This window comes from Cervus elaphus, chromosome 25, assembly GCF_910594005.1.
Source record: "Cervus elaphus chromosome 25, mCerEla1.1, whole genome shotgun sequence".
Lineage (NCBI taxonomy): Eukaryota > Metazoa > Chordata > Mammalia > Artiodactyla > Cervidae > Cervus > Cervus elaphus.
In genome coordinates this window covers 10,346,145-10,370,550 of record NC_057839.1, presented here as the reverse complement: position 1 = coordinate 10,370,550, position 24,406 = coordinate 10,346,145, and the positions used below count along the sequence as shown (strand labels likewise).

Sequence of the window (24,406 nt, the reverse complement as noted above, 5' to 3'; positions counted from 1 at the left end):
GCAAAAATCTAAATGAATTATGTTGTTATAAAATCTACCACACTATCATTGTCCCTACTATTGAGATTTTCCTGGTATCATTCACTCTCTGACATCTTTATGTACAATTTTTTTCTGCATCTTAGTTGAATTTCTTTTAGGCTAAATTACTAGAGATGGGACCTATTGGTCCCAAAGGAAAGAAGTCTCAAGGTGCTTGATTGTAAAAATTACTTCTCAAAAAGTATTATAGCCAGGTATACTCCTAAAGTGTCCATTTAACCACACTTTCACAGCACTGAGTGGGTATTTAAAAAAAAAATATTTATCAGTAAAAAAATCTTATTTCATTATTATATTAATTTGCCTTGTCTTTGACTACCATCAAAGTTGGTACATCTTTCCAGAAATTTATTAACTAACTATATTTTCTCTTTTGTGAAGGATTTGGTCCTAGTCAGAAACAAACTTCCTTTTACTTCTGTTAGGTAGTTAGAATAGAGAAAAGGAGTCCAGAATGGCAGTGACTAAAAGACCTGGAAGGAAAAAGCCCGCGAAAATAGAACAAAGGAAGGTCGGAGGACCAGAGTGAGAACCTCAGGTAAAACAAACAACACTCCTGGCTGGCCCAATTTACATAGGACAGGCCCAGGGACAGAGAAACATATAAAAAGAGGAGCCAAAGCTCTCTTCTCTCTCTCCCACGTGATGGGGCGCTCTTCTCTTCGCGACTTTGGATCGACATGCCCTCACGCCTCGAGGATGGATTTTCCTGCTATTATCTAAATAAAATAGAGCTGTAACACTGATTTATTTAAGAGCTATAACATGGTCTGTTTGAGATCTGAGAGCTATAACACGGTCTGTCCAAGACCCAAGAGCTGTAACAAGCTGAGGGGGCTTTAATGTCTGTCACTCCAAATCTTTGTTGTGGCGAGACAAAAACCAAGGAGCATACACTCGCCTGACACTTCCAAGGAGAAAAAAAGCTAGCAGAAGTTAAACCATTTCCCCAAGGCTACACAATTAAATGTTTCAGGAATCCAATTCAGGCATTTTAAGGCCTACTTAATAAACTGCCCCTCCCACTACCGCCTTTTTTTTTCCCAGTTCCTTCACCCTACTTGCAAATATTAACAAAATAAGTACATTTCAAAGCACACACTTGAAGCTCATAGCTTCTCTTCTGGTTTGAAAAGTGAAAGTTGCTCAGTCGTGTCTGACTCTTTGCGACCCCATGGACTGTATAGTCCATGGAATTCTCCAGGCCAGAATGCTGGAGTGTGTTACTGTGCCCTTCTCCAGGGGATCTTCCCAGCCCAGGGATTGAACCCGGGTCTCCCATACTGCAGGCGGATTCCTTACCAGCTGAGCCACACTCTCTTCAGGTTTACCACTGAGTAAACTGAAGCCCCGGGCAACACTGGAGACGGGTTTGATCCCTGGGTCGGGAAGATCCCCTGGAGGAGGGCATGGCCACCCACTGCAGTATTCCTGCCTGGGAGATCCCATGGATGGAGGAGGCTGGTGGGCAGGCTAGAGGAACAATGGCAACCTAAACAGGGGTGTGGGTGTGGGTGTGGGTGTGGGTGTGTCGCTCAATTGTGTCCAATTCTTCGTGACCCCAGGGACTATAGCTCACCTGGTTCCTCTGTCCATGCAACTCTCCAGGCAAGAATACTGGAGTGGGTTGCCATGCCCTCCTCCAAGGGATCTTCCCAACCCAGGGATCAAACCCAGGTCTCCCACATTGCAAGCAGATTCTTTACAGTCTGAGCCCCCAGGGAAGCCCTTAATCAGCCAATAGAGGGTTAATACTTTTACTTTGGAACTGTTACTCATGGGAGGACCCAGAGGGCATGAAAGGTGGAACACTCATGTTCTCATGGTGGGTGTGTATGACACACATCATTACACCCTTTCTGAAGAACACTCGGGACAGTATGTGTTAAAATAAAGCCTTAAAAAGAAAAGCTCATATCCTTTTACCTAGCCATTCTACTTCTAGGAAATAATCAGAAATCTACAAAAAGATTTTTATGGAAAGATATTTCTCCTAGACTGTTCTTTTTTATTGAAGTATTGTTGATTTACAGTGTTGCGGCAATCTCTGCTGTAGGGCAAAATGACTCAGTTTTACACATATATATTCTTTTTTTATATTCTTTTCCATGATAGTGTTTCTAAGGAGATTGCCTATAGTTCCCTGTGCACCAGGATCTTGTTGTTTATCCATTCTAAAAATAACAGTTTGCATCTACCAACCCCAAACTCTGAGTCCATCCCTCTTCCTCCCTCCCTGCCCTCGGCAACTTCAGTATCACAGACTATTTACAGCAGTGACCATTCCTAAAAACTCCAAATGTCCCCAAATAAACTAGTTCAATAAAAATAGTCTTTCTATCAAATATCTTCCTATTTTAGAAGAACAAAACATGTGTGGTATTTGAAGTGACAACACAGTAAATAGAATATCGTTGTAATCTTATAAAATGAAAAATGCCACCTATATACACTGTGGTAGTAACTGGACATGGCTACAGATGATTTTTCAGTTTTCTTCTGTACTTTTTTAAACATTCACTTTTTAAATTGAGGCATAATTGGTTTGCAGTGCTGTGTTTCAGGGGCACAGCAAGATGTCTTCTTGTAGTTTTCTGTGTTTTCCAAACTTTCTACAATAAATGGGTGTGTGTGTGTGTGTCTTCGGTGGTGTGGTGTTCAAGGAGATTTTTAGAATAGTAGCCCAGTGGACAGAGTTCTAAATACCTTTGTTTCCGTTCCCCATACACACACAGATGTTAAAAGCATCTTGTTGGAACCCCACAAAGGTCTATAAAATGGAGACTACACAGGTGGGTTAGCAGCTAAGCTTTCTTAATGAGAAATTGGAAAGAAGTGAACAGCAAGTTTGATGAAACCATTTTTTCATAAAGCTGTAAATATTCCAGAAGACAGATAAGAATATAAACGACAGCAAGATCAAAGATTTGATGGAACAAATCCACTAGGAGTGAAGGTAAATTTATGGACTGAATTCTTTTTCTTAAGCTGGTGCCTTGTGAGTGTCCAGTTTATTGACGGTTTAAATTATGTCTGCAATTTTCTGAGCGGTTCACTTACTTTTCAAGTTTGTAAACCAACACATCAACAATCCCTAATCAATGGGAGAGCATTTCTCCAGGGAGCTATGAAAATATATGTTGCATTTCAATGCAATAAAAAACATGACTAAACATGCCTCTGTTCTTCATAACACAAAAGTACCACATCTGGTCATTAAAAAAATACAGCATTATACAGAGTTGTAAGGATGCCAGATACTTATTACAGAGAACTGTTTTATCCATTTAGCCCAATTTTCCAGATGTTTTATTACTTGGAGACAGGACAATTGTTGAAACTGGTGATTGAAGCCCATTTATTTCAAGGGGCTCATCTGCAAGCCATAGGAAGCATTTGAAGGACAAGTAATTTATGACAGGCCACACGGCAAGGCTTGAGGAGGGCTGCCATCTCACTGGGTCACAAATAATCCCAACAAAGGACAAACTACCCTATTTTGTTAACACCCAGCTTCATCTGCAAAAATTGCCTCTGAGGCAAGCACTTAGTTGTCATTTCACATGCAAATGTGATGCACTTAATTGGAGCAATTTCCATAATAGTGGGTCAAGTTGGCTGTGACTGGTTGGCCGTGATTGGAGGCCTGGTTCTCATTGTCTACCAGCAACAAAATGCTCACTTGGACTAGTTGGAAGTCCTGTCCTCATAAAGACAACAGGATCGTGTTACACAGGAGCAGGTGTTGCTCCTCCCGCCCTTTCCCCAGCCAGGTGTCCCCGCCCCCTGCTAAGCGCCCCTCCCCGCTCAGAGCCTCACTTCCCTGCACACAACCAGGGAACCTGCAGAGCAATGGCCTCAGGACATTAGTGAAGCAGTCCTGGCAGCCACAATCTTTGCAGCTAATTAGAAGGCACCTCACTGTGGTAAATTCTCTCCACCTGTAGATCAAAGTGGGGATTGGGGGGCAGAAGGGGCGGGTGGAATCTTTTAGCTGCACCACTCTGAAGTCAGCGTGTGTGTCTTTGCTTCATATACAGACGTAGGAGATCCCAGGACCTTGGAGAGGTGTATTTTCAGGTTAAAAGGTAATGCTGCTAACTATCCTAAACCAGAGGATTCACTAGCAAGTCAGTGTTGGGCAATTTATTTGTTGTTGCTTTTGTTATTCTTGTAAAAGCCGATTACCTCTAGCGTTTGAGAGTGCAGACTGCACTTCCTCTCCTTGACAAATTTGCTACCAGGTTGTTTATTGTGATGAAATGGAATCTGAGACCAATTTCTGCTAAGGGTGTCAGTGTTTATTAACAAGCAGGTATAAAAATGATCACACAGTGGTTTCTTGTGAGTGGGGGAAAAGTCCCTCGCAGTCTTTAGGCATTCCAGCTAGCTCTTTGCTTGAGAGGTTCATTCTAAGGAGGAACAGTATTTTTTAAAGCAGAATTAGCCAACTTACTGGTTGGGTAAAGAAACAGGCCAGAGGGATGAGAAAGAACACAGGGTCAAGCGAATGTCTGAAGGGCAAGTGCTGCTTCAAAGGCGTGGGCTGGGCAGACCAGATCCTCATACTTGCTTGGGTAAGGGGAGTAGGGCCCATTATAGTCTTTCTGCTGCTGCTGTTTAGTCGCTAAGTTGTGTCTGACTCTTTGTGACCCCATGGATTGTAGCCCACCAGGCTCCCTCTGTTCATGGGGTTTTCTTGGCAAGAGTACTGGAGTGGGTTGCCATTTCCTTCCCCAGGGGATCTTCCCAACCCAGGGATCAAACCCACATCTCTTGCATTGGCAGGTAGATTCTTTACCACTGAGCCACCTGGGAAGCCACTTTCTAATTAGTCATAGATTTCAATTCTGCATTTCAACGGGAATCATTTCAGTCATTACTTCTGCTAGTTAACCAACCCTCTCTTTCAAAAACAATAATTCTAATCCATAATTCTGGAGTGTATCTTCTTGATTAGGATGCTTCAGAGGCTCACTAACCATCCCTGAAGTGTGGATTTTTGATTAGGGGTTCCTCAAAGGCTAACCAGCCTCATGTGCATCACACTGTTTACAGTGGATAATATTAAACTAAATTATCTCAGGTTGGACAGAGGTTCCTGACATTGTACAGGAGGCAGTGATCAAGACCATCCCCAAGAAAAAGAAATGCAAAAAGGCAAAACGGTTGTCTGAGGAGGGCTTGCAAATAGCTGAGAAAAGAAGAGAAGCAAAAGGCAAAGGAGAAAAGGGAAGATATACCCATTTGAATGCAGAGTTCCAAAAAATAGCAAAGAGAGATGAGAAAGCCATCCTCAGTGATCAATGCAAAGAAACAGAGGAAAACAATAGAATGGGAAAGACTAGAGATCTCTCCAAGAAAATTAGAGATACCAAGGGAAATTTTCATGCAAAGATGAGCACAATAAAGGACAGAAATGGTATGGACCTAACAGAAGCAGAAGATATTAAGAAGAGGTGGCAAGAATACACAGAACTACACAAAAAAGATCTACATGACCCAGATAATCATGATGGTGTGATCACCAACCTAGAGCCAGACATCCTGGAATACGAAGTTAAGTGGGTCTTAGGAAGCATCACTGCGAACAAAGCTAGTGGAGGTGATGGAATTCCAGTTGAGCTATTTCAAATCCTAAAAGATGATGCTATGAAAGTGCTGCACTCAATATGCCAACAAATTTGGAAAACTCAGCAGTGGCCACCGGACTGGAAAAGGTCAGTTTTCATTCCAATCCCAAAGAAAGGCAATATCAAAGAATGCTCAAACTAATGCACAAAAACATCTCACAGGCTAGCAAAGTAATGCTCAAAATTCTTCAAGCCAGACTTCAACACATGAACCATGAACTTCCAGATATTCAAGCTGGATTTAGAAAAAGCAGAGAAACTAGAGATCAAATTGCCAACATCCATTGGATCATTGTAAAAGCAAGACAGTTCCAGAAAAACATCTACTTCTGTTTTATCGACTATGCCAAAGCCTTTGACTGTGTGGACCACAACAAACTGTGGGAAATTCTTGAAGAGATGGGAATACAAGACCACCTTACTTCCCTCCTGAAAAATCTCTATGCAGGTCAAGAAGCAACGGTTAGAACTGGACATGGAACGATAGACTGGTTCCAAACTGGGAAAGGAGTACGTCAAGGCTATGTATTGTCACCCTGCTTATTTAACTTATATGCAGAGTGCATCATGCAAAATGCCAGGCTGGATGAAGCACAAGCCAGAATCAAGATTGCTGGGAGAAATATCAATAACCTCAGATATGCAAATGACACCACACTTATGGCAGAAAGTGAAGAACTAAAGAACCTCTTGATGAAAGTGAGAAAGGAGAGTGAAAAAGTTGGCTTAAAACTCAACACTCAGAAAACTAAGATCATGGCATCTGGTCTCATAACTTCATGGCAAATAGATGGGGAAACAATATAAATAATGACAGGCTTTATTTTGGGGGGCTCTAAAATCACTGCAGATGGTGACTGCAGCCATGAACTCAAAAGACACTTGCTCCTTGGAAGAAAAGCTATGACCAATGTAGGCAGCATATTAAAAAGCAGAGACATTACTTTGCCAACAAAGGTCTGTCTAGTCAAGGCTATGGTTTTTCTAGTAGTCATGTATGGATGTGAGAGATGGACTATAAAGAAAGCTGAGTGCAGAAGAATTGATGCTTTTGAACTGTGGTGTTGGAGAAGACTCTTGAGAGTCCCTTGGACTGCAAGGAGATCCAACCAGTCCATCCTAAAGGAGATCAGTCCTGAATATTCATTGGAAGGACTGACATTGAAGCTGAAACTCCAATACTTTGGCCACCTGATGCAAAAAACTGACTCATTGGAAAAGACCCTGATGCTGGGAAAGACTGCAGATGGGAGGAGAAGGGGATGACAGAGGATGAGATGGTTGGATGGCATCACTGACTCAACGGACATGAGTTTGAGCAAGCTCTGGGTGTTGGTGATGGACCGGGAAGCCTGGGGTGCTGCAGTCCAAGGGGTCGGAAAGAGTGGGACACGACTGAGCGACTGAACAGAACTGATGACATCCACAATCCATAAGGAGTGGGTCGGTAAGAGACCAAGACTCTCAGAGAATAGACAACCTGTCCTGCTCCACAAAAGGGATGGAGGGATGGAGACTGGCTCTGTGATATCTAGCCATAACGTGCCTTGATTGTGATCCATGGAGGCTGGACCCAGCCCAGGCAGGGTTACCTGATGCAGACAGGGAACAGGTGAAGGGGTGTGTTGTTGGGGAGGGACCTCCTAAGAACTGTAGCTGTGTGCCTCAACCACTAGCTTGTTTTCTGTGTGTGTTTTTCTTTGCACATTTGTCCTTTGATCTTGAACTCTGCTTTTCACTAATCACAGAAAAATTCCATTTTTCTTATAATTTTTTCATCTTTCTTCTGGATTGGAGTTTGGGGAGGGTAGGTGGGAAGCAGTTTTTCCAGATTCAGGCTTCAATAGTGGAAGCCAACTTCTTTACAAGTTAAGATGATTTCAGAGGGTCAGCCTGGCCCATGGGAAGAAGAGAATGTGTAGATAGTCCAAGTAGAATCAGATCCTGGTTCTCAAACTTCCTAGCAGTGTTTTTCTGAGCCTCACTTTGCTCATCTGTAACATAAGACCATGTTACTGAACTCAGATTCCACTGCTTGAAAGTCAGTACTCAACAAGTGTTGGTTGGAAAGGAAAGTTTGCTTTATCCAGTTGGCCAGTAACATGGGCAGAAGGCAGACTCATTTCCAAAAACCAACTTGACCATGAAAATTTTTACAGGGAGAAAAGGAAGTTAAACATTTGAGGGGATGAGAGGGGGTGGTCCAGAGTCTTCATTATCTTCCACTGTGTGCAGACTTTCTTCTGATTAGTTGTTGGTGAGGAAACAGGAATCTTAGGCTCAGCCTGACGTTACAATCTTCCATCTGGGCGAGGCCTTCATTCCTGCAGAAGAACTTAAAGACAGTGATGCGTATTCCTTGAGGTGGCACCAGGACCCTGCCACATCACTGCACTACTGTTTCTTGATTGCTCCTCCTCTCCTTTGTATCCTCTTTCCCTTTGTTGTTGTTAATTAGTCGCTAAATCATGTCCGACTCTTTAGCCACTCCATGGACTATAGCCCCCCAGGCTCCTCCGTCCATGGGATTTCCCAGGCAAGAATTCTGGAATGGGTTGCCATTTCCTTCTTCAGAGGATTTTCCAGACCCAGGGATCAAATCCAAGTCTCTTGAATTGCAGGTGGATTCTTCACCGCTGAGTCACCAGGGCAGACTCCTTCATCCCCTTACTCCCCAGGTTAGTTACTGAATCTGCCCTTTAGAACTCAGGAAAGGTCTTTCAGCCTCCTTGATGTCTAGTTCCCACAAACAAGAAACGGAGGGCAGGGAAAACATTTGTCCCCTAGAGGGTACCACAGGGTCCTGCTCATTTCACTCAATTTTCTGCACCTTGCAAGACTGTCATAAGGTCTGTCTAGTCAAAGCTATGGTTTCCCCGATAGTCATGTATGGATGTGAGAGTTGGACCACAAAGAAGGCTGAGTGCTAAAGAATTGATGCTTTTGAACTGTGAAGCTGGAGAAGACTCTTGAGAGTCCATTTGACTGCAAGGAAATCAAATGAGTCAATCCTACTAGAAATCAACCCTGAATATTCATTGGAAGGACTGATGCTGAAGCTGAAGTTCCAGTACTTTAGCCACCTGATATGAAGAGTCAACTCACTGGAAAAAAACCCTGATGCTGGAAAAGACTGAGAGCATGAGGAGAAGGGGGTGACAGATGAGGAAATGGTTGGATGGCATCACTAACTCAATGGACATGAGTTTGAGAAAACTCCAGGAGATAGTGAAAGACAGGGAAGCCTGGTGTTCTGCAGTCCATAGGGTCCCAAAGAGTCAGACACAACTCAGGGACTGAACAAAAAACAACAACAAGGCTATCATAAGGATTTGAGATGCTATTTGTAAAGCAACTGGTTAAGTGAGGGCTTTTAAAACGATAGTGGAACTTCCCTGATGGTCCAGTGATCTGCCTTCCAATGCAGGGAACTCGGGTTCAATTCCTGGTTGACAAATGAAGATCCCACATGCCACGGGGCAACTAAGCCCATTCGGGGCAACAAAGATCACACGTGATGCAGCTGAGACCTGACAGCCAAGATAAAAATTTAATATGTAAATATTAAAAAATAAAATGACACAACCAAAAATAAAAATTAAATAAGTAAATAAAAAAGGGAAAATGATAGCTTCTCTGAGCCCCCAGGAGGCTACTGCTGTGAGCAGAGTGCGCATAGAAATACTGAAATGGAGCAGAACCTGGGCCCTGGGACAGACCCACCATGTGCTCTGCTGAAGTGCCTCTCTGAAGTACCTAGGTAATAGTACATGATACCTGAGTTGTTTTACAGATACGAAAACCCCCACCAAATGGGAGACGCTAACTCCGTAACGACCATGAGCACACAACCCCCAGGCCTGCTGGAGCCTGAGGACCGATGTTGCTAACCCACTGACACTGCCCTGTGAGCTCACCCTCAACCAAGCAGAGGGCAGTGCACAAGCTGATCACGTGTCCTGCGACCTCCCTCACCTCGCCTTTAAAGCTTCTTTGCTGAAAGCCTTCAGGGCACTCAGGCTTCCTGAGGACCAGCTGTCCTGAACTCCTTGTGTGGTGCCCGGCCATAAACACTGTATTCTCCCTCTCCACAATCCTGTGCATCACCAGGGTGGTTTTACTGTGCCAGGGCAAGTGAACCCAAGTTTGGTTTGGTAACAGTACTACAACATGTGTGAATCTTAATTATGCTGATTTAAAAAAGTGGCTCAGAGAAGAAAACATACTGAATGATTTCTAAAAAATTTTAGAGAATGCAAACTAATCTTTGATGACAAAAGCAGATGAGCAGTTTGTCTGGACAGGTGAAAAGGAGGGAGGGGGTGAGGTTAGAGAGGGCAGGGGTCAGGGAAGGGGTTACATAAGGGCAGGAAGAAACATTCAGGGGTGATGGATATGACATGTTTCATTATCTTGATGGTGGTGATGGTTCCACTGTTACATACCTAAAACTCACCCAGTGGTTGTTCAGTCGTTCAGTCACGGCCGACTCTTTGCGACCCCTCTTTTCGACTTTGGAAAGAAGTTAATGTTGCTGAAATTCAGCCTCTGTTCACAGGTGCTGAACAGAGACGTGGAGACAAGAGTTCTTGGTGAAACAGGAAAGAGTAGCTTTTATTGCTTTGCCAGGCAAGGGGGCCCTGGTGAGCCAATGACCCCCAGTGACCCCTGAACCACTATAGTGCTTCAGGAGCAGGCTGATTCAACCAGTCTATGGTCCATGCTCTCGTGGTTAGCAGTTTTCATCGGGAGGGGTCTGCTTCCTGTAAAAACAATTTAGGAGTGTGCGTCAGGCCTTTATATCTTTAAGGGAACTGTGAGTTTGGTAATTCTGCTTTGTGACAGAATTACAGTCTAAATTGTGACCAGTTCCCTAGCCCAACAGCTATCCTTGTTTCTTCATCTTCACATTTCCCAATCAGTAACTCTTGAGCATTTTACTTGAAAAGACAAGGACACAGGGGCTTTTACACATTTTCCTTAATTGTTGAGCTGTGATGTTTTGGAGGATATGGGTACAGTGGCAGCATTCTAGACATGGAAAGATTAAAGAAGGCAGGGGAGAAATGAAATTAGGGTTGGAAAAGTAAAATAGAGTCCAACTGTAGGGAAACCTGTAAGAAACTACACCGAGAAATTTCAGATTTGTTTTGAGAACTGTGGTAAATGATTTAAACATTATGAAGAGAGCACCATAATCATTAGAATGTAGGAGGGACTGGAGTCTGGAGAGCCTCAGGGAATAGACCAGATCTGAGCTAGAGTATCAGCAACAGGAATATAAATCTCACAGCTCACGTTGGGCAAACAGGAAATCAAAGACGCATGTCCGGGTAACCTGACGACGAGTGATGCCGTCAACAGAGGAGCGAGCAGGCAGGCGTTTGGGAAGGAAGCAGTGAGATCAGATTGGGGCGTCCTGGGTTGCTGCAAGACACTCAGACATCATCCCAGAGCAGCCCAGTGGGTTACAAGGAGCACCCAAAGACTGTGACTCCCGTACAGCTTAGCGTTTCTGAGGAAGCTCTGTAGAAGCAGTTTTTGATGCTCTATAACTACGCAGGGTCGCTAAGGAAAACGCTGTGAAAGAGGACTAAGGACAGACCCACGAGCACAGTACCTCCTGTTCAGTCACACAGAACTCTGACCCTTCCTTAGATGCAGCATTACTCCTCTTAATTTTTAGTCTTTTCCCACTCCAGTATGTTATTCAAAAAGATACCCTGTGAAGTGGCACGAAGCATTGGGTAAGAATTGCAAAAATACACAGGATGTATTTAGTTGTTTCTGTGTCATTATTTTTCCGTAATGTTTTCATTCAAGGATTATTAGATACTTTTTCGCTAATTGAGTCATTTCAGTTGGTAGTGATTTTAACGGCTTAATCAGCTGCAAAGAACTGAAATTATGCTTTTACTGTGTATATGTGTGCTATGGTTTTCTGAAATGTCTACAATAAAGAGAATATACTGATGTTTTTATGAATCTGCCCATTTTTCATGATTGTGAAGGTAGGAGGGGGAGGGGAAGGAGGAGGCGCAGAGCATTACTGGACAATAGAGGCGGTGGTACCGCCGGTCCTGAGTGACTGGGGGCAGGCGAGCAGAGAGAGGATGATCAGCCAGAGGCAGATAAAGGAGAGGCCACATTCCAGAGCCCTTGCTCTTTGATCTGGCTTCCACTGCTAAATCCAAGATGATTATATCCCACCAGACAACCAAACAGGCTTAGAATATATAGGAAATTGTTTTATTGTGTTTTAACTCTGTTAGGCTGGAGAAGTAGGTTACCTATTAAAGCAGACCCATCAGTAGTTACAGTGTTGCAAACGGCCTCGAAATCCATGTACCAGTTTGGCTGATGGAAGGATGCTATGCAGACAAAATCTGACTAGGACCCCAATATGTGTTATTCCTCTGCTGCTTCCCCAGTTTTTGTCCACTTCCTATTTGCCTGATGCTGTTTTAGCTTTTTTCAGTTTCTGTATCTGCTTGTTCTTCTTGGCCTTTGAAATCTAAAATTCTGAACAGAATTCTGTTTGTCTTACACTGAGAACATGTTTCTGCTTACTGTTTTTACCTCTCTCCTTCATTTCCCTCCTTGATTGTCCTGACTTGTAGCATGGACTGTAACTACAGGTTTCGAAAATAAAAGAGGAGATATATGAAGGAAATATGTCTTTGAGAGGGGAAAACCATTTTCTTTCCCCTGTGTCTCTGGGCACATGTTGACAGGTATTCTACCTAATCAGACTTTACCAAGCATCCTCTTGCAAAACATATGTGAAGGTAGGAGCAAACCCTACATGAGGTCTCAGGTATACTGTTGGCGTGCATGTACACGCAAACATTGAAGTTTTGGACTTCTTAGAAAGAGGGTTAAGGCAGGCTTCTGTCTTTTTGCTGGAGGCTCTGTGCTTAAGAGTATGGACAGTATTTAAGTTTTTATGAATCTTCCCTTCATAACAGAAGTCTGATCTGCAGTCTGAAGAAGAGGAGTTAACATCCTTTAATTCCTTTAGGCTCTGAAGAAAGCTGAAAAGCAAATTCTGGAGCCCCTGATGAATCTTGAGGTGACGGTGACAAGAGATTACCTCAGCCCTGTCCTAGCAGACCTGGCACAGAGAAGAGGGAACATTCAGGAAATCCAGTCTCGCCAAGACAGCAACGTTGTTACTGGGTTTGTTCCCTTAGCAGAAATCATGGTAGGTGCTCTGAGACTAAATCTACATATTTTACATAAATTGCTGGAGAAATCCCAGGGATCATATCAGCACGGGTGTGGATGTGTGGCGGAGGGCTTCCCAGCCCTGCACAAAGTTTGAGGTGGGCTCTACCAAAATGTGTCATCAGCCTAAATGACCATTTCTCCATCCTGAGCACTTATTTATGTCTACTATTGCTGGCTCTCATCCAGTTCTTCTGCCATTCTTTTCCCCGCCAGCCTCTCCTGCTCTAGGACAGGCATCTGAGCACCAGCAGAGCCTTTTACCAAACGCTGGGACTGCGGAATACTTCTGAAGCATACCCCCACTCCTGGTTTTCTGTCCTCACAGTACTTAGCAAGTTTTTCCTGATAATGGTCAAAAGATGTGCAGGGAGAGATTTGAGGCTTAACTTTGCAGAGATAACTCACTAAAGTTATTTTGATTAGGGTTAATCAACTGTGCTTCGAACGTTAACATCAGGCTCAGCTACTTTTTCCTTAGAGCTGTCTAATTATCAAGCCATGAATCCTCAGGACCAAAGTACGCTGCTTGGCCAGAGAAATGGCTTGTCCTAAGTCCTTGGAGAGAAACTCAGGAGCACCTACCTACTTCGTTTTCAGTAAGAACACTTTAAGGGAGAACTTGAACAGACAGTGGCACTGGTGCTGGTCATTCTACTTTATAGCATGAGAAACGTGCTGTGATGTTGAAGGTTAATGTACCTGAACTGTATGTGTATCTAGGAAATTATTACTGTTGGCAGTTAAGATTCAGTCTTTTGGAATACACTGAGTGATAGATATCACAAGGTTTTTGGTTGGCTGATTTTACGCTTCTCTCACAAGAAAGATGTCAGTATAATAAGATGGAGGTTCAATCAATAAAAAGATACTTTATTCAAAAACATGATTTTTAAAATCAGGTTGATTGTAGTATGGATTGACTGTGGACTCTTTTCCCATATTTTCTTCTGTTTCAGCTCGTTTTTACATTCTGCCCTCATGGTCACAATAGCCAGTAAAGAGAGGTTGTGCAGCTATTCCTCGTCTGTAGGACAAGTATAAACAAAAGATGTTTTAGACTGATGTAATTCACCTCTGTCTTAAGAAACTTAGTAGCTCAAGTCAGAATCACTAAACCATACCACAAATTACTGAGGAGAGATTCATAATTAATGGAGAAACAGTTGCCAATTTTTCCTAATTAGATCACTACCTCTTAGGTCACATATACTTCCGTTTACAGCAACAACAAAAAAATCCCAATAAGCTAGCTAACACTAAATAAGGTAAAAAGTCACCCTGTACTTAACAGTATCCTAGCCTGACAAATAAATGTGTCTTACTTGACCATTCTGCAGCGGTGTCTTGTTAGTCTCCTGTAGGCATCCTCTAGGTCTGTGACTTCTTGATGACTCCAGAGTCTCTCACCAACAGCACTTGCCCGAGGCCTAAAATTTAAACCACATATCCCCCAAGGCAGTTTAAATTCATGTTTTCTTCAAGAAGCAAATCACACTCTTGGGCAAATTTCTAGTGCTTTCCTGCTTGGGTGGAGAAGAGAAACTCAGGCACCTTAATTCACATGTCCTTCCTTAGATTCCATACCATAATCTTGGAGTAAGGTTAGTTGCATCCACATACTCTCCCCACAGGCAGGCTTCTCCACCAATGACAAGTTGTTTCTGTTCTGGAGTACCTAGATTACAATCAGTGGTGTAAGTTAAAAGTGAAAAGTGAAGTCATTCAGTCGTGTCTGACTCTTTGCAACCCCGTGGACTGTAGCCTACCAGGCTCCTTCCTCCATGGGATTCTCCAGGCAAGAATACTGGAGTGGGTTGCCATTTCCTTCTCCAGGGGATCTTCCTGACCCAGGGATCGAACCCAGGTCTCCCACATTGCAGGCAGACGCTTTAACCTCTGAGCCACCAGGTAAGTTAGGTAGTTGCAACTTGAGGCTCACATACAGACGGGGTACTGATTTCCAGTGTCAGCCTGGGGCAAGGTTTCTCTCTCGGAGTCAGGAGGACCTTGGGAGAAGTTCACAGCTGTGGCACAAAAATTGGTCGGAAACTTTATTGCCACAACTGACCCCGTGGTTCACAGAGTATTTGTTAGCGTGTGTCGACTAATGTAGCAGGCCAGTAGTAAAGAGACCATTCTATTTTGGTTTTATGCAAACTTATTTGGACACCAGAAGCACTTCCCCTGGTTGCCTGCAGATAGTGTGCCAAGGAATGCAAGGTGGACTATGCTAGTGACCACCACTCCTGCCTTCAGTACCTATCTTTTGGTATCAAAGAGACTAGGTATCTATAGTAATTACCACTTCTTGATTCTCAGAAAATGCTTTTAGAGAAACAGTTCCTGATAGGCCTATGGTTTGAAACTTTTTAAACACCAAAATACTTTTAATTAAAGGAAAGTGTATATTAAAGTCTAGTGTACAAAACTGGACAAAGCAGAACTGTTCTTAAGGGGGTTTGAGAGCCTGGAGCCCCACCACTCAGACATGCCCATCCCCAAGGATGCCTCCTCCTCAGAACCCGGAAGCCACCGAACAGGACGCGATCCCTACTTAGGTGTCTGACATCGCATAGAAAGCTCAGAGGAGAGACAAGGCTCATGCAGTAGGCATCTTTAAATGCATGGTGACAAGTCGTGTCAGTGTAAGGGAATCTTACTTTAGAAGTTTTCTCATTTAGGAAAGAATACGGTTTCCTTCACGAAGTTTAAAATGATACTGAGTTCAGTCTGTTGGATTATACACAAGAAAAATCAAGGGTCAAACATAAAAGGGAGGATAGGAGGTGGTACCTAGGTAAAGATTCCCTGCAGGGAGGGAAGGGTTTGAAAAACCTAACACATCAAGTAATGATCGTTGCTTCATTTACCTGCAAAGCGAAGAGGCTCCACAGAGTAGTATTGTTTCCAGTCTTCCCCATAATTGATCACATCTAAGTACCAAGGGGCAGAAATGATCACAGGGAAGCCATCTGCTGTAAGTTTACTTAGTTTCATATGAAGGTTTCCCATTTTCCATACTTGAACTACTGTGCCTTGTATAAGCTATTAAAGTTAAAAATGAAATATGTATTAGGTCTTGCAGCTACAGCAGATGATATTAAAAGTCTAAGGCATTGTAGTTAATAACTTTCAAGATCCTTGAATAAAGCAATGCTTTCTTCTTTCCCCTTTCCTCTTTGAGGTAATATCTAATGCTATTTGTAATAAGGACTTAGACATTTCATCAAACCTTTTAATTTGTTACCTTTTGTCTATATACAATACCATGTAGGTGTAATAAATTAAGGCTTTAGTCTCATTTCTACCACACTATTTTACTTACTTTGGAACTTAGAGGATGCTACTAACCCTTTTGGAAAGATAATACAAGTAGCTGGACTTTCAAATTTTCAGTTGCCCCAAAGGAAAATAAAGAATTCTGATTATGTCAGAGAGAAATGCCATTTAAAAGCTTAGAGTTCCTTCCATCCAAGGTGTTAGAGTATTAAGTCTCATATTATCAGAACCACATGCAGTATTAGTAACCTCTCACCTTGACTTCATCATCATAAACCTCTTGCCAGACTATGGATCTCTTGTTCATGGCTGAAATCATATCCAAAACCCTACCATTGAAAAAATTACAAAGTTATTTCAGGTCACAAACTTAGCAATGTGTGTAAAGAATGCACATTTTATACCAAAGACTGCAACCCTGACAGATGCCTTTCAGTATGTGCATGCGAAGCTGCTTCTGTGTCCGACTGTCTGTGACCCCATGAACTATACAGTCCATGGAATTCTCCAGGCCAGAATACTGAAGTGGGTAGCCTTTCCCTTCTCCAGGGGATATTCCCAACCCAGGGATCGAACCCAGGTCTCCCTCATTGCAGGCAGATTCTATATCAGCTGAGCCACAAGGGAAGCCCCTTTTTACATTGGTAAAACAGAGCTTAAAAAATATTTGAAAAGTATGTAACCTATGCATGCGTGCTCAGTCGTGTCCAACTCTTTGTGACCCCATGGACTGTAGCCCACCATGTTCCTCTGTCCATGGGATTTTCCAGGCAAGAATACCCAAGTAGGTTATGATTTCCTCTTCCAGGGGATCTTCCCGAACCCACATCTCATGCACTGCAGGCAGATTCTTCACCGCTGAGCCATCGGGGACGCCCATGAAACCACATGTGCCGCGAGAAAGCCAACACTTACTGTCTAGCTCTTTACAAAATAAGTTTACTACTCTTTACCAAAGGGCAGCACTGTCGAGTAGATCTTTATCTGCAGGGATGGAAATGTTCTCTATGTGCACTTTCCAATATGGTAGCACTAGTCACATCTAGCTGTTGGCTGCGGAGCATGTGAAATGTGGCTGATGTGACTGAGGAACTGAGTTTTTAATTTTCTTCAAGTACAATTTAAATACAAACAGCCACATGTGGTTGTGGCTGCCATACCAGATAGCACAGGTATAAAGTAAAAGCAGTGCTGGAGTTGACAAAATGAATTCCAGGAGCTAGACGGTGACGAAGCCTTCACAGGGTAGCCTGGGTTTTCAGCTGAGCTCACAGAACAGGTAACCATTACCACCCTATGTCTCAACCGTTACTGCAGAAGGATTAGAGTCACCATGTTACTGATTTAGAGAGAATAATGTGTATTGCACCCTCCTTTATGATTTTTATCTGTACTTTGTGTAACAAAGATTATAACATGTACACTTTGAAAAGGAATGAAGAGAAAATGAGAATATAAAATAGTACTAAATAAGAGCTTAAACTTTTACAAAAGGCACTGATGAAATAAAAAGTAGTAGGCTTTCAAGTAACTTACCTCTGCATATAGAAAGATTCCAGTTTCTCAATTTTTTTGCCAAAGCCTTTGTTCCTCATGAAATGCTGGACTGCTAGATTGGACTCCCTTAAACAAAAACAGTGATAAAAATTTCATTAGAAGTTCAATATGCCCAATCTTTTTAAAGCAACATATAACCCCAACATCATTTATACAGATGGAAATCTATTAAAGTTTGTAAAGAGTAAAATAAGCCTAATTATAACTAAATTAAACCTAAAATAAGCCTAATTACACCTAAAATAAGTCTAAAATTTAATTATGAGTTATGTTAACTTTCCATTGCAAAAAATTTTTTTAGAAGCTGATATCCTGTAAAAATGGCCTTCTCTAAGCTCCCCCATCTTTCTTCCATCTCAGGCTATTTGCACAGAAGATTTTTACTAGAAAAATCTCTCCCACTTAATCATTACCCTCTTCACTAAAGCTATTCTTGTTCTCTAGTTTTTTTTTTTTAATTCCCATTTTCTTCTGCATTTTAATTCTCCTTCCTACAGGCTTCTGTCAATAGCACCCATATGCACATTCCGTAAACAATTCACCGTCTTAGGAGTTGTAGTGCCAGGTTAACACCTCACAGAGATGTTCCCCCAAGTCTTCCCTTTTCCCAGGGACACCTCTACACCTACTTCAAAGATAACACATTTTAGAAAGGGGCGGGGGAGGGGAGGCAGTTAACAGATTTTCATACCAACAACCAAAATTTACTTCATCTCCTCCCAGATGAATGAATTCATCTGGAAACACAGTACTAATTTCTTTGAAAAGTTTAGACAGGAAGCTGTAAGTTGAATTCAAAATAGGATTTATAGGTCCAAAGGTCCCAGATGGCTCTCTCGCATAATAACATGGAGTCAGGATGTCTTTCTGGCCTAGAAGGAAACATGGAGAATCTTTGCTGAAGTAGTAGTTCAGTCACAAAGACAAGACTTTGCACATGATCATATTACTTTATTTTGTTGAAGATATATGTAAGAGATTTTATACAGAAAAAGATAAGCGTGTTTACTAAGAGTTACTTTGGTAATTTCTTCAGATAAGAAAAGGGAGAATTAATTTCTGAATACTGCCCCTGTCCCACTTTCTTTCCATTTCCATCAACCTCTCTGAGATTTTATCCATGTCAAATACTATCTCAAATATTAAGGGCTCCCAAATCTTCAGCTTGCCCCAATCCTTTTCCTCAAGTTTCAAACTGTATTTCAAATTCCCTGCTGAACACAATTAGCTTCACTTCAAATATACTCCAACAGGGCTTCCCCAATGGGTCAGAGGTAGAGAATCTGCCTGCCAATGCAGGAGACACAGGTTCGATCCCTGGTCTGGGAAGATCCCGTATGCGGAGCAAGTAGGCCCCTGCGCCACAACCCCCGAGCCCGCCTGCCGCGAGCAGAGGAGCCCCCACGCGCTGCAACCAGGGAAAAGCCTGAGCAGCACAAAGATCCAGCACAACCCAAATAAATACAATTAAAAAAATACAATCCAGCAGAAACCAAAGTCTCTGCCCCAAACTCCTTCTGCAGCTTCCCAATTTCCACATTCTGGTCCACGAGCCCCCATCCCACCGAGTCTCTCGTCCCCTCCTGCTGGAGTCAGCCAGTCACCAAGTTCCATGCACTGTATTTCCAGAATGTCTCTCAGTTCGATACATTATTTGCCATCCCTTTTATCAGCATTCTGCTCTCGGACCTCACTTCCCATCTGTCGCCTTCACGTAGGGCTCCCTGCACTGTGGCCCCCGCCATGTCTCTCTTCCGCTCTGCAGCTTTCACTGGCTTCCATGTGTCCTGACGAAGCACAAACTCCTCCCCCAAGGCCTACCATGCTACTTTTCAGACTCATTTCCCACTATTCTCCATGTCTATTCTAATAATACTTATTGAACAATTATAAATGCTAGGTGCAGTGCTATGTGCTTTATATTCATTTTTTAAACTTCAAAAAACAGGACATGATAGCTACTACTAATACACCATTTTAGAGATGGGAAGTCTCAGAATGAGATGTTCTATCACTTGCCCAAGGTCACTCAGTTTACAAATGCCAGAAAGTGAAAAGTGAAAGTGATAGTCGTTCAGCTATGTCCCACCATTTGCAACCCATGGACTATAGTCTGCCTGACTCCTCTGTCCATGGAATTCTCCAGGCAAGAATACTGGAGTGGGTTACCATGCCCTTCTCCAGGGGATCTTCACAACCCAGGGATCAAACCTGGGTCTCACGCATCGCAGGCAGATTCTTTACCATCTGAGCCACCAGGGAAGCCCATAAGTGCCAGAAGCAGGATTCGAATCCCAGGCAGCCTAGCTCCAGAAGCAGTTCTTAAGCACCCAGTAGTAAAGAATCTGCCCACAATGCAAGAGACCCCAGTTTGATTCCTGGGTGGGAAAGATCCCCTGGAGAAGGGACAGGCTACCCACTCCTGTATTCATGGGCTTTCCTGATTGCTCAAATGGTAAAGAATTCGCTTGCAATACGGAAAACATGGGTTCAATCCGGGGTTGGGAAGATCCGCTGGAGAACAGCATGGCAACCCGCTCCAGTATACTCGCCTGGAGAATCCTGATGGGCAGCGGAGCCTGGCAGGCTACAGTCCATGGGGTTTCAAAGAGTCGGACACGACTGGGAGGCTAAGCACAACATAGCATAGTACATACTGCTCTCCCCGCGCTGCCCTCCAGCTAAATGCCTTTCCTGTATCCCCTCTACCAGAAACAAGAATGTATTCTCTGATGTCTCAAGCACATTTTAGGTGTTACTTCACTCACGTAACTCTTTAACTCACATATCACATTCTACTTGTTTTCTTGTTTTCTTTTATCCCTTGTGTTTATACTTTAGGCAATGCCTAGATACAGCGACCTGCTCACAATAGACATATAATAGTTACTGAATTACAACCATCAATAGTGCTACCTTTGTGCAAATCACAAGTAAGAACAAAATAAGCAAACACCAAGTCATGAGATGCAGGAGCACACATGTTCACTTTTAGCGACTCATAAAGCACACTCCTTACCTTTTCCCCAAGATGCCGTGTGGCCAGGGCTATCAAATTCTGGCAGGATGCGAATCCCTCTTAATCGTGCATATTCAATCACTGTACGGACATCGTTTGGTGTATAAACATGAGACAAAGAATAGCTTCCCTGTAAAAGTCACGTTTATTAAAATTAAAATGTATGAGCTGTTTACAGTTCTGTTGTACTCTGACATCTGCCAGCAGACTTTTCAGGTATCACAAAGTATTAAAGTCTTATGTGATGTTGGGGGACTCATTTAAATTATCTGTTTACTGCATCTTATCAGTAAGCTCTCAGCACACTTTGGGTTAATTCCAGATTTATTGACAGAACTATCTACTGACAGAGCCAGCACCTTGATTTAGCAATGTGTACCATCACACTATTTCAACCTCATGTGACCGTATGACAAAACAGAAATAAAATGTTCGACTCCAAAGTGAAAATTCCTAATATATTGCCCTTGTCAGCTTTAGAATCAAAATTTACACATTAATACAAAACAGCTGTTGGCGTTCAAGGTCACTTTAATTACTGCCAGCAGCAAAAATTCCCCTTGAGATGCCCTGGTTTTTTGTTTTTTATTTTATTTAAAGATTACCTTTGGTCCTGTTTTTTGTTCTTGAAAAATTAGAACTCAGTATCAGTGGTAAATAAAGGTCCATTCAAAGTGTTACTATGGCATATCTCTCAAGGTATAAATATATAAATATAAATAAATACTCAACTCCTTAAAAAGTAATCTTGCCTTCCCCAACCCCAACAACAAATCTGTATTGAATCAAGACCTGATCTAAGTTTATAGTAAATACATGGGACAGAAGAACAAATTGACACTGGAAAGGCAATCAACAAAACCCAGACTGTGGAAAACTATAGGACAAATCGAGCTTCATATCCTCAATGAAACTAATACATTAAAAGAAAAATAAAAAGACATGGTCAGGGATGGGCACCCATAGAACAGATGTGTTAACTGACCACAACGTATGGAGTTTATTTGCATCCCACTGCAAATAAAAATTTTTTTTAAAGAAAAAGGCTCTTGGGGAAACATGAATAATGATTGGCTATCTGGATTATTGCTAAATTTTTAGCTTTGATAATGAGTTATTTTTAAACAGGCCTTTTTACTAATAAGAGATGATGTCTGAGATTACCTTCAAAATAATGGTGGAGGGGATATAGATGTTGTAGGATTGGCCATTACTTGATTATTGAAGCTGAGTGATGAGGAAATGGGAATTCATGAAATTCTTCTTCTGTATATGTTTGAAGCTTTCCATATCAAAAGCAAACAAGAACAGGAGTGCTGCTAGGATTTCAATCCAAACCACATCAAAACTTTAAGGAAAGCTTCGGAATTGTGACCAGAGGCCTCATCTAGGGTCTTGGCTCTGCCCCTTCATAACTACAACTCTGCATGACACAGGCAGCCTCTCTTGCTGACAGTGACCAGCTCTGTAGCACAGGGGATCCAGTGAGACGGTGCAAGGCTTGCTCCCCGCTTCACTGGTCTATAATTCAGTCAGTTTGAACACTTCTAACACTACCATTATTTTCTACGAAGGAGCCATTATCTCTACGAAGAAGCCATTATCTCTCAAGATTCCCTACTTCATACAGTTTTTTAGAGAGAAAAGAAGTTGTCATTTACAGAATTGAGAACAATTCTGTTTAAAACACTTATACAGTTGGGCTACTTGATAAATATAATTATTTAACTTTATGTTAATCACAAAGGCTCCAGGTCTCCTACATCCATTAAGCTTTTAAATTTTTATTTGTATAGCCCCATAAATGTTTACATTTATGATAACAATTACAAAAGCAGACCAGTTTTGTGGACCTAAAATGCTCAGCAATAGCGTATTAAAAATTTTAAACCACGAATATCTAACTTTTACACCTAAATTCTATCCATAATAAGAAACACTTAAGCTGCAAACTTCTAAGGAAACCATACCCAAAATTTTTGTACACCAACAACAATAACATGAATTACTCACTTTATTGCTTAATTCAGGAAAAGTGATGCTCTGATAAGGGAAAGACTGGTCATCCACGATGTGCCAGTGGAGAACATTAAACTTATTAAAAGCCATGGCATCCTACAAGCGAACAGGTTGAAAATTTATACACCTTTAAACCACAATGAGATTATCAACTCATACCTGTCAGAATGGCTATCATCAAAAAGGACACAACAAATGTTGGTGGGAATGTGGAGAAAAGGGAGCCCTCGTAAACTCCTGATGGGAATGTGCATTGGTACAGTCAACAGTTTGGAGGTTTCTCAAAAGACAAAAAGTAAAACTTACCACATGACCAGCAATTCCACCTCTTGGTACACATAACCCCAAAAAACAAGAAAACTAATCTGAAAAGATACATGCACCCCAGTGTTCATAGCTGCATCATTTACAATTGCCAAGATACAGAAGCAACCTACGTGTTCATGAGCAGATGAATGGGTAAAGATGTAGTGTATGTATATACAATGGGATTCTACTCTGCAATAGAAAAGAATGAAATTTTGCTATCTACGAGATAGATGGACTTGGAGGACATTGTACCAAGTAAAGTAGGTTATACAGAGAAAGATAAATACTATGATATCACTTGTATGTGGAATCTAAAAAATACAACAAACTAGTGACTATAATAAGAAAGAAGCAGACTCACAGAAAGAACAAACCCAGTGGGGAGAGGAAAGGGAAAAATAATTACATACCACAGATATACATTCCAATTTATTAATACTTACTATATCCAGGATTGTTCCCAACGTGTCTGTTTCCTTTGAAATTTTCCTTTTCAACAAGGGAAGGATGTGAAGAAGTATAAATTTCTTTTCACTTTTCAAAAAGCCTATACACAATTCAAATTCAAATTAAAGCTGTAACTTTGCCCTACTGGAAGAGAGCCAGCTCATGAATTCCCAGTAGCTCTTGACTACCACTACTGCAGAGTTTGGGAATAGAGCAGAGGAAAAATGGGACTTACCAGTCCCACAATTCTGAGATTTGAGTGCCAACTTTCTTACAAATGAAAGAAATTCAGTACACAAACAGCACAAATCCAATTAACATTCTCAGAAATTTGGGGGACACTGACACCGATTTTATGTACAACCTGGAGGAGTAAACAATATAATATGTATATAAAATATAAAAGATGATATGAAGAAAATGGAAAATAAGCGGAGAGACTTTCCCTATCAGAGAAACAGAACACACAGACTCCCTCCTCACGATGGGGCAAGACGGCAGAGCAGGAAGGCCCTCTTCCTCACCTCCTGCCATAAACACAGCAAAATGACAACTATTAAGAGTAATTATTGATGAGAAGGACCTGAAACCTAGCAGAAACGCTTTCTTCACAACTCAAGATATAAAGATGGAAACACAAGGAGACAAGTAGGTGGGTCAAGACCCACAGTCCTGGGCACATGACCCACAAGTGGGAGGCGAACACAGCTGTAGAGGTTCTGCCCAAAGGGGTGAATCCGAGCCCATATCAGGCTCTGCAAACCCAGTGTCCAACACTGGGACAGTGAGCCCCCCAAAACTTCTAGCATTGAAAGCCAGCAGGACTTGAATACGGGAGAGCTGAAGGGCTACAAGACACAGATTGTGCTTT

At 42.1% G+C, this 24,406-nt stretch overlaps 1 protein-coding gene across 2 annotated transcripts in view; it reads right to left on the bottom strand.

Annotated features, from left to right (window-relative positions):
• Nucleotides 1-13,743: 13,743 nt before the first annotated feature.
• Nucleotides 13,744-24,406, bottom strand: part of LOC122683931 (beta-hexosaminidase subunit beta-like) — a 33,369-nt gene continuing 22,706 nt past the window's right edge. For both annotated transcript variants that reach the window (XM_043887882.1, XM_043887883.1), the window contains 9 exons: nt 22,774-22,875; nt 20,761-20,890; nt 18,433-18,613; nt 17,721-17,807; nt 16,441-16,513; nt 15,776-15,950; nt 14,490-14,580; nt 14,228-14,332; nt 13,744-13,929 (listed from right to left, as the gene is read on the bottom strand). In XM_043887882.1, the coding sequence (XP_043743817.1) occupies nt 13,869-13,929; nt 14,228-14,332; nt 14,490-14,580; nt 15,776-15,950; nt 16,441-16,513; nt 17,721-17,807; nt 18,433-18,613; nt 20,761-20,890; nt 22,774-22,875 (1,005 nt within the window). In that variant the 3' untranslated portion in view covers nt 13,744-13,868. The remainder of the gene's footprint in view (nt 13,930-14,227; nt 14,333-14,489; nt 14,581-15,775; nt 15,951-16,440; nt 16,514-17,720; nt 17,808-18,432; nt 18,614-20,760; nt 20,891-22,773; nt 22,876-24,406) is intronic.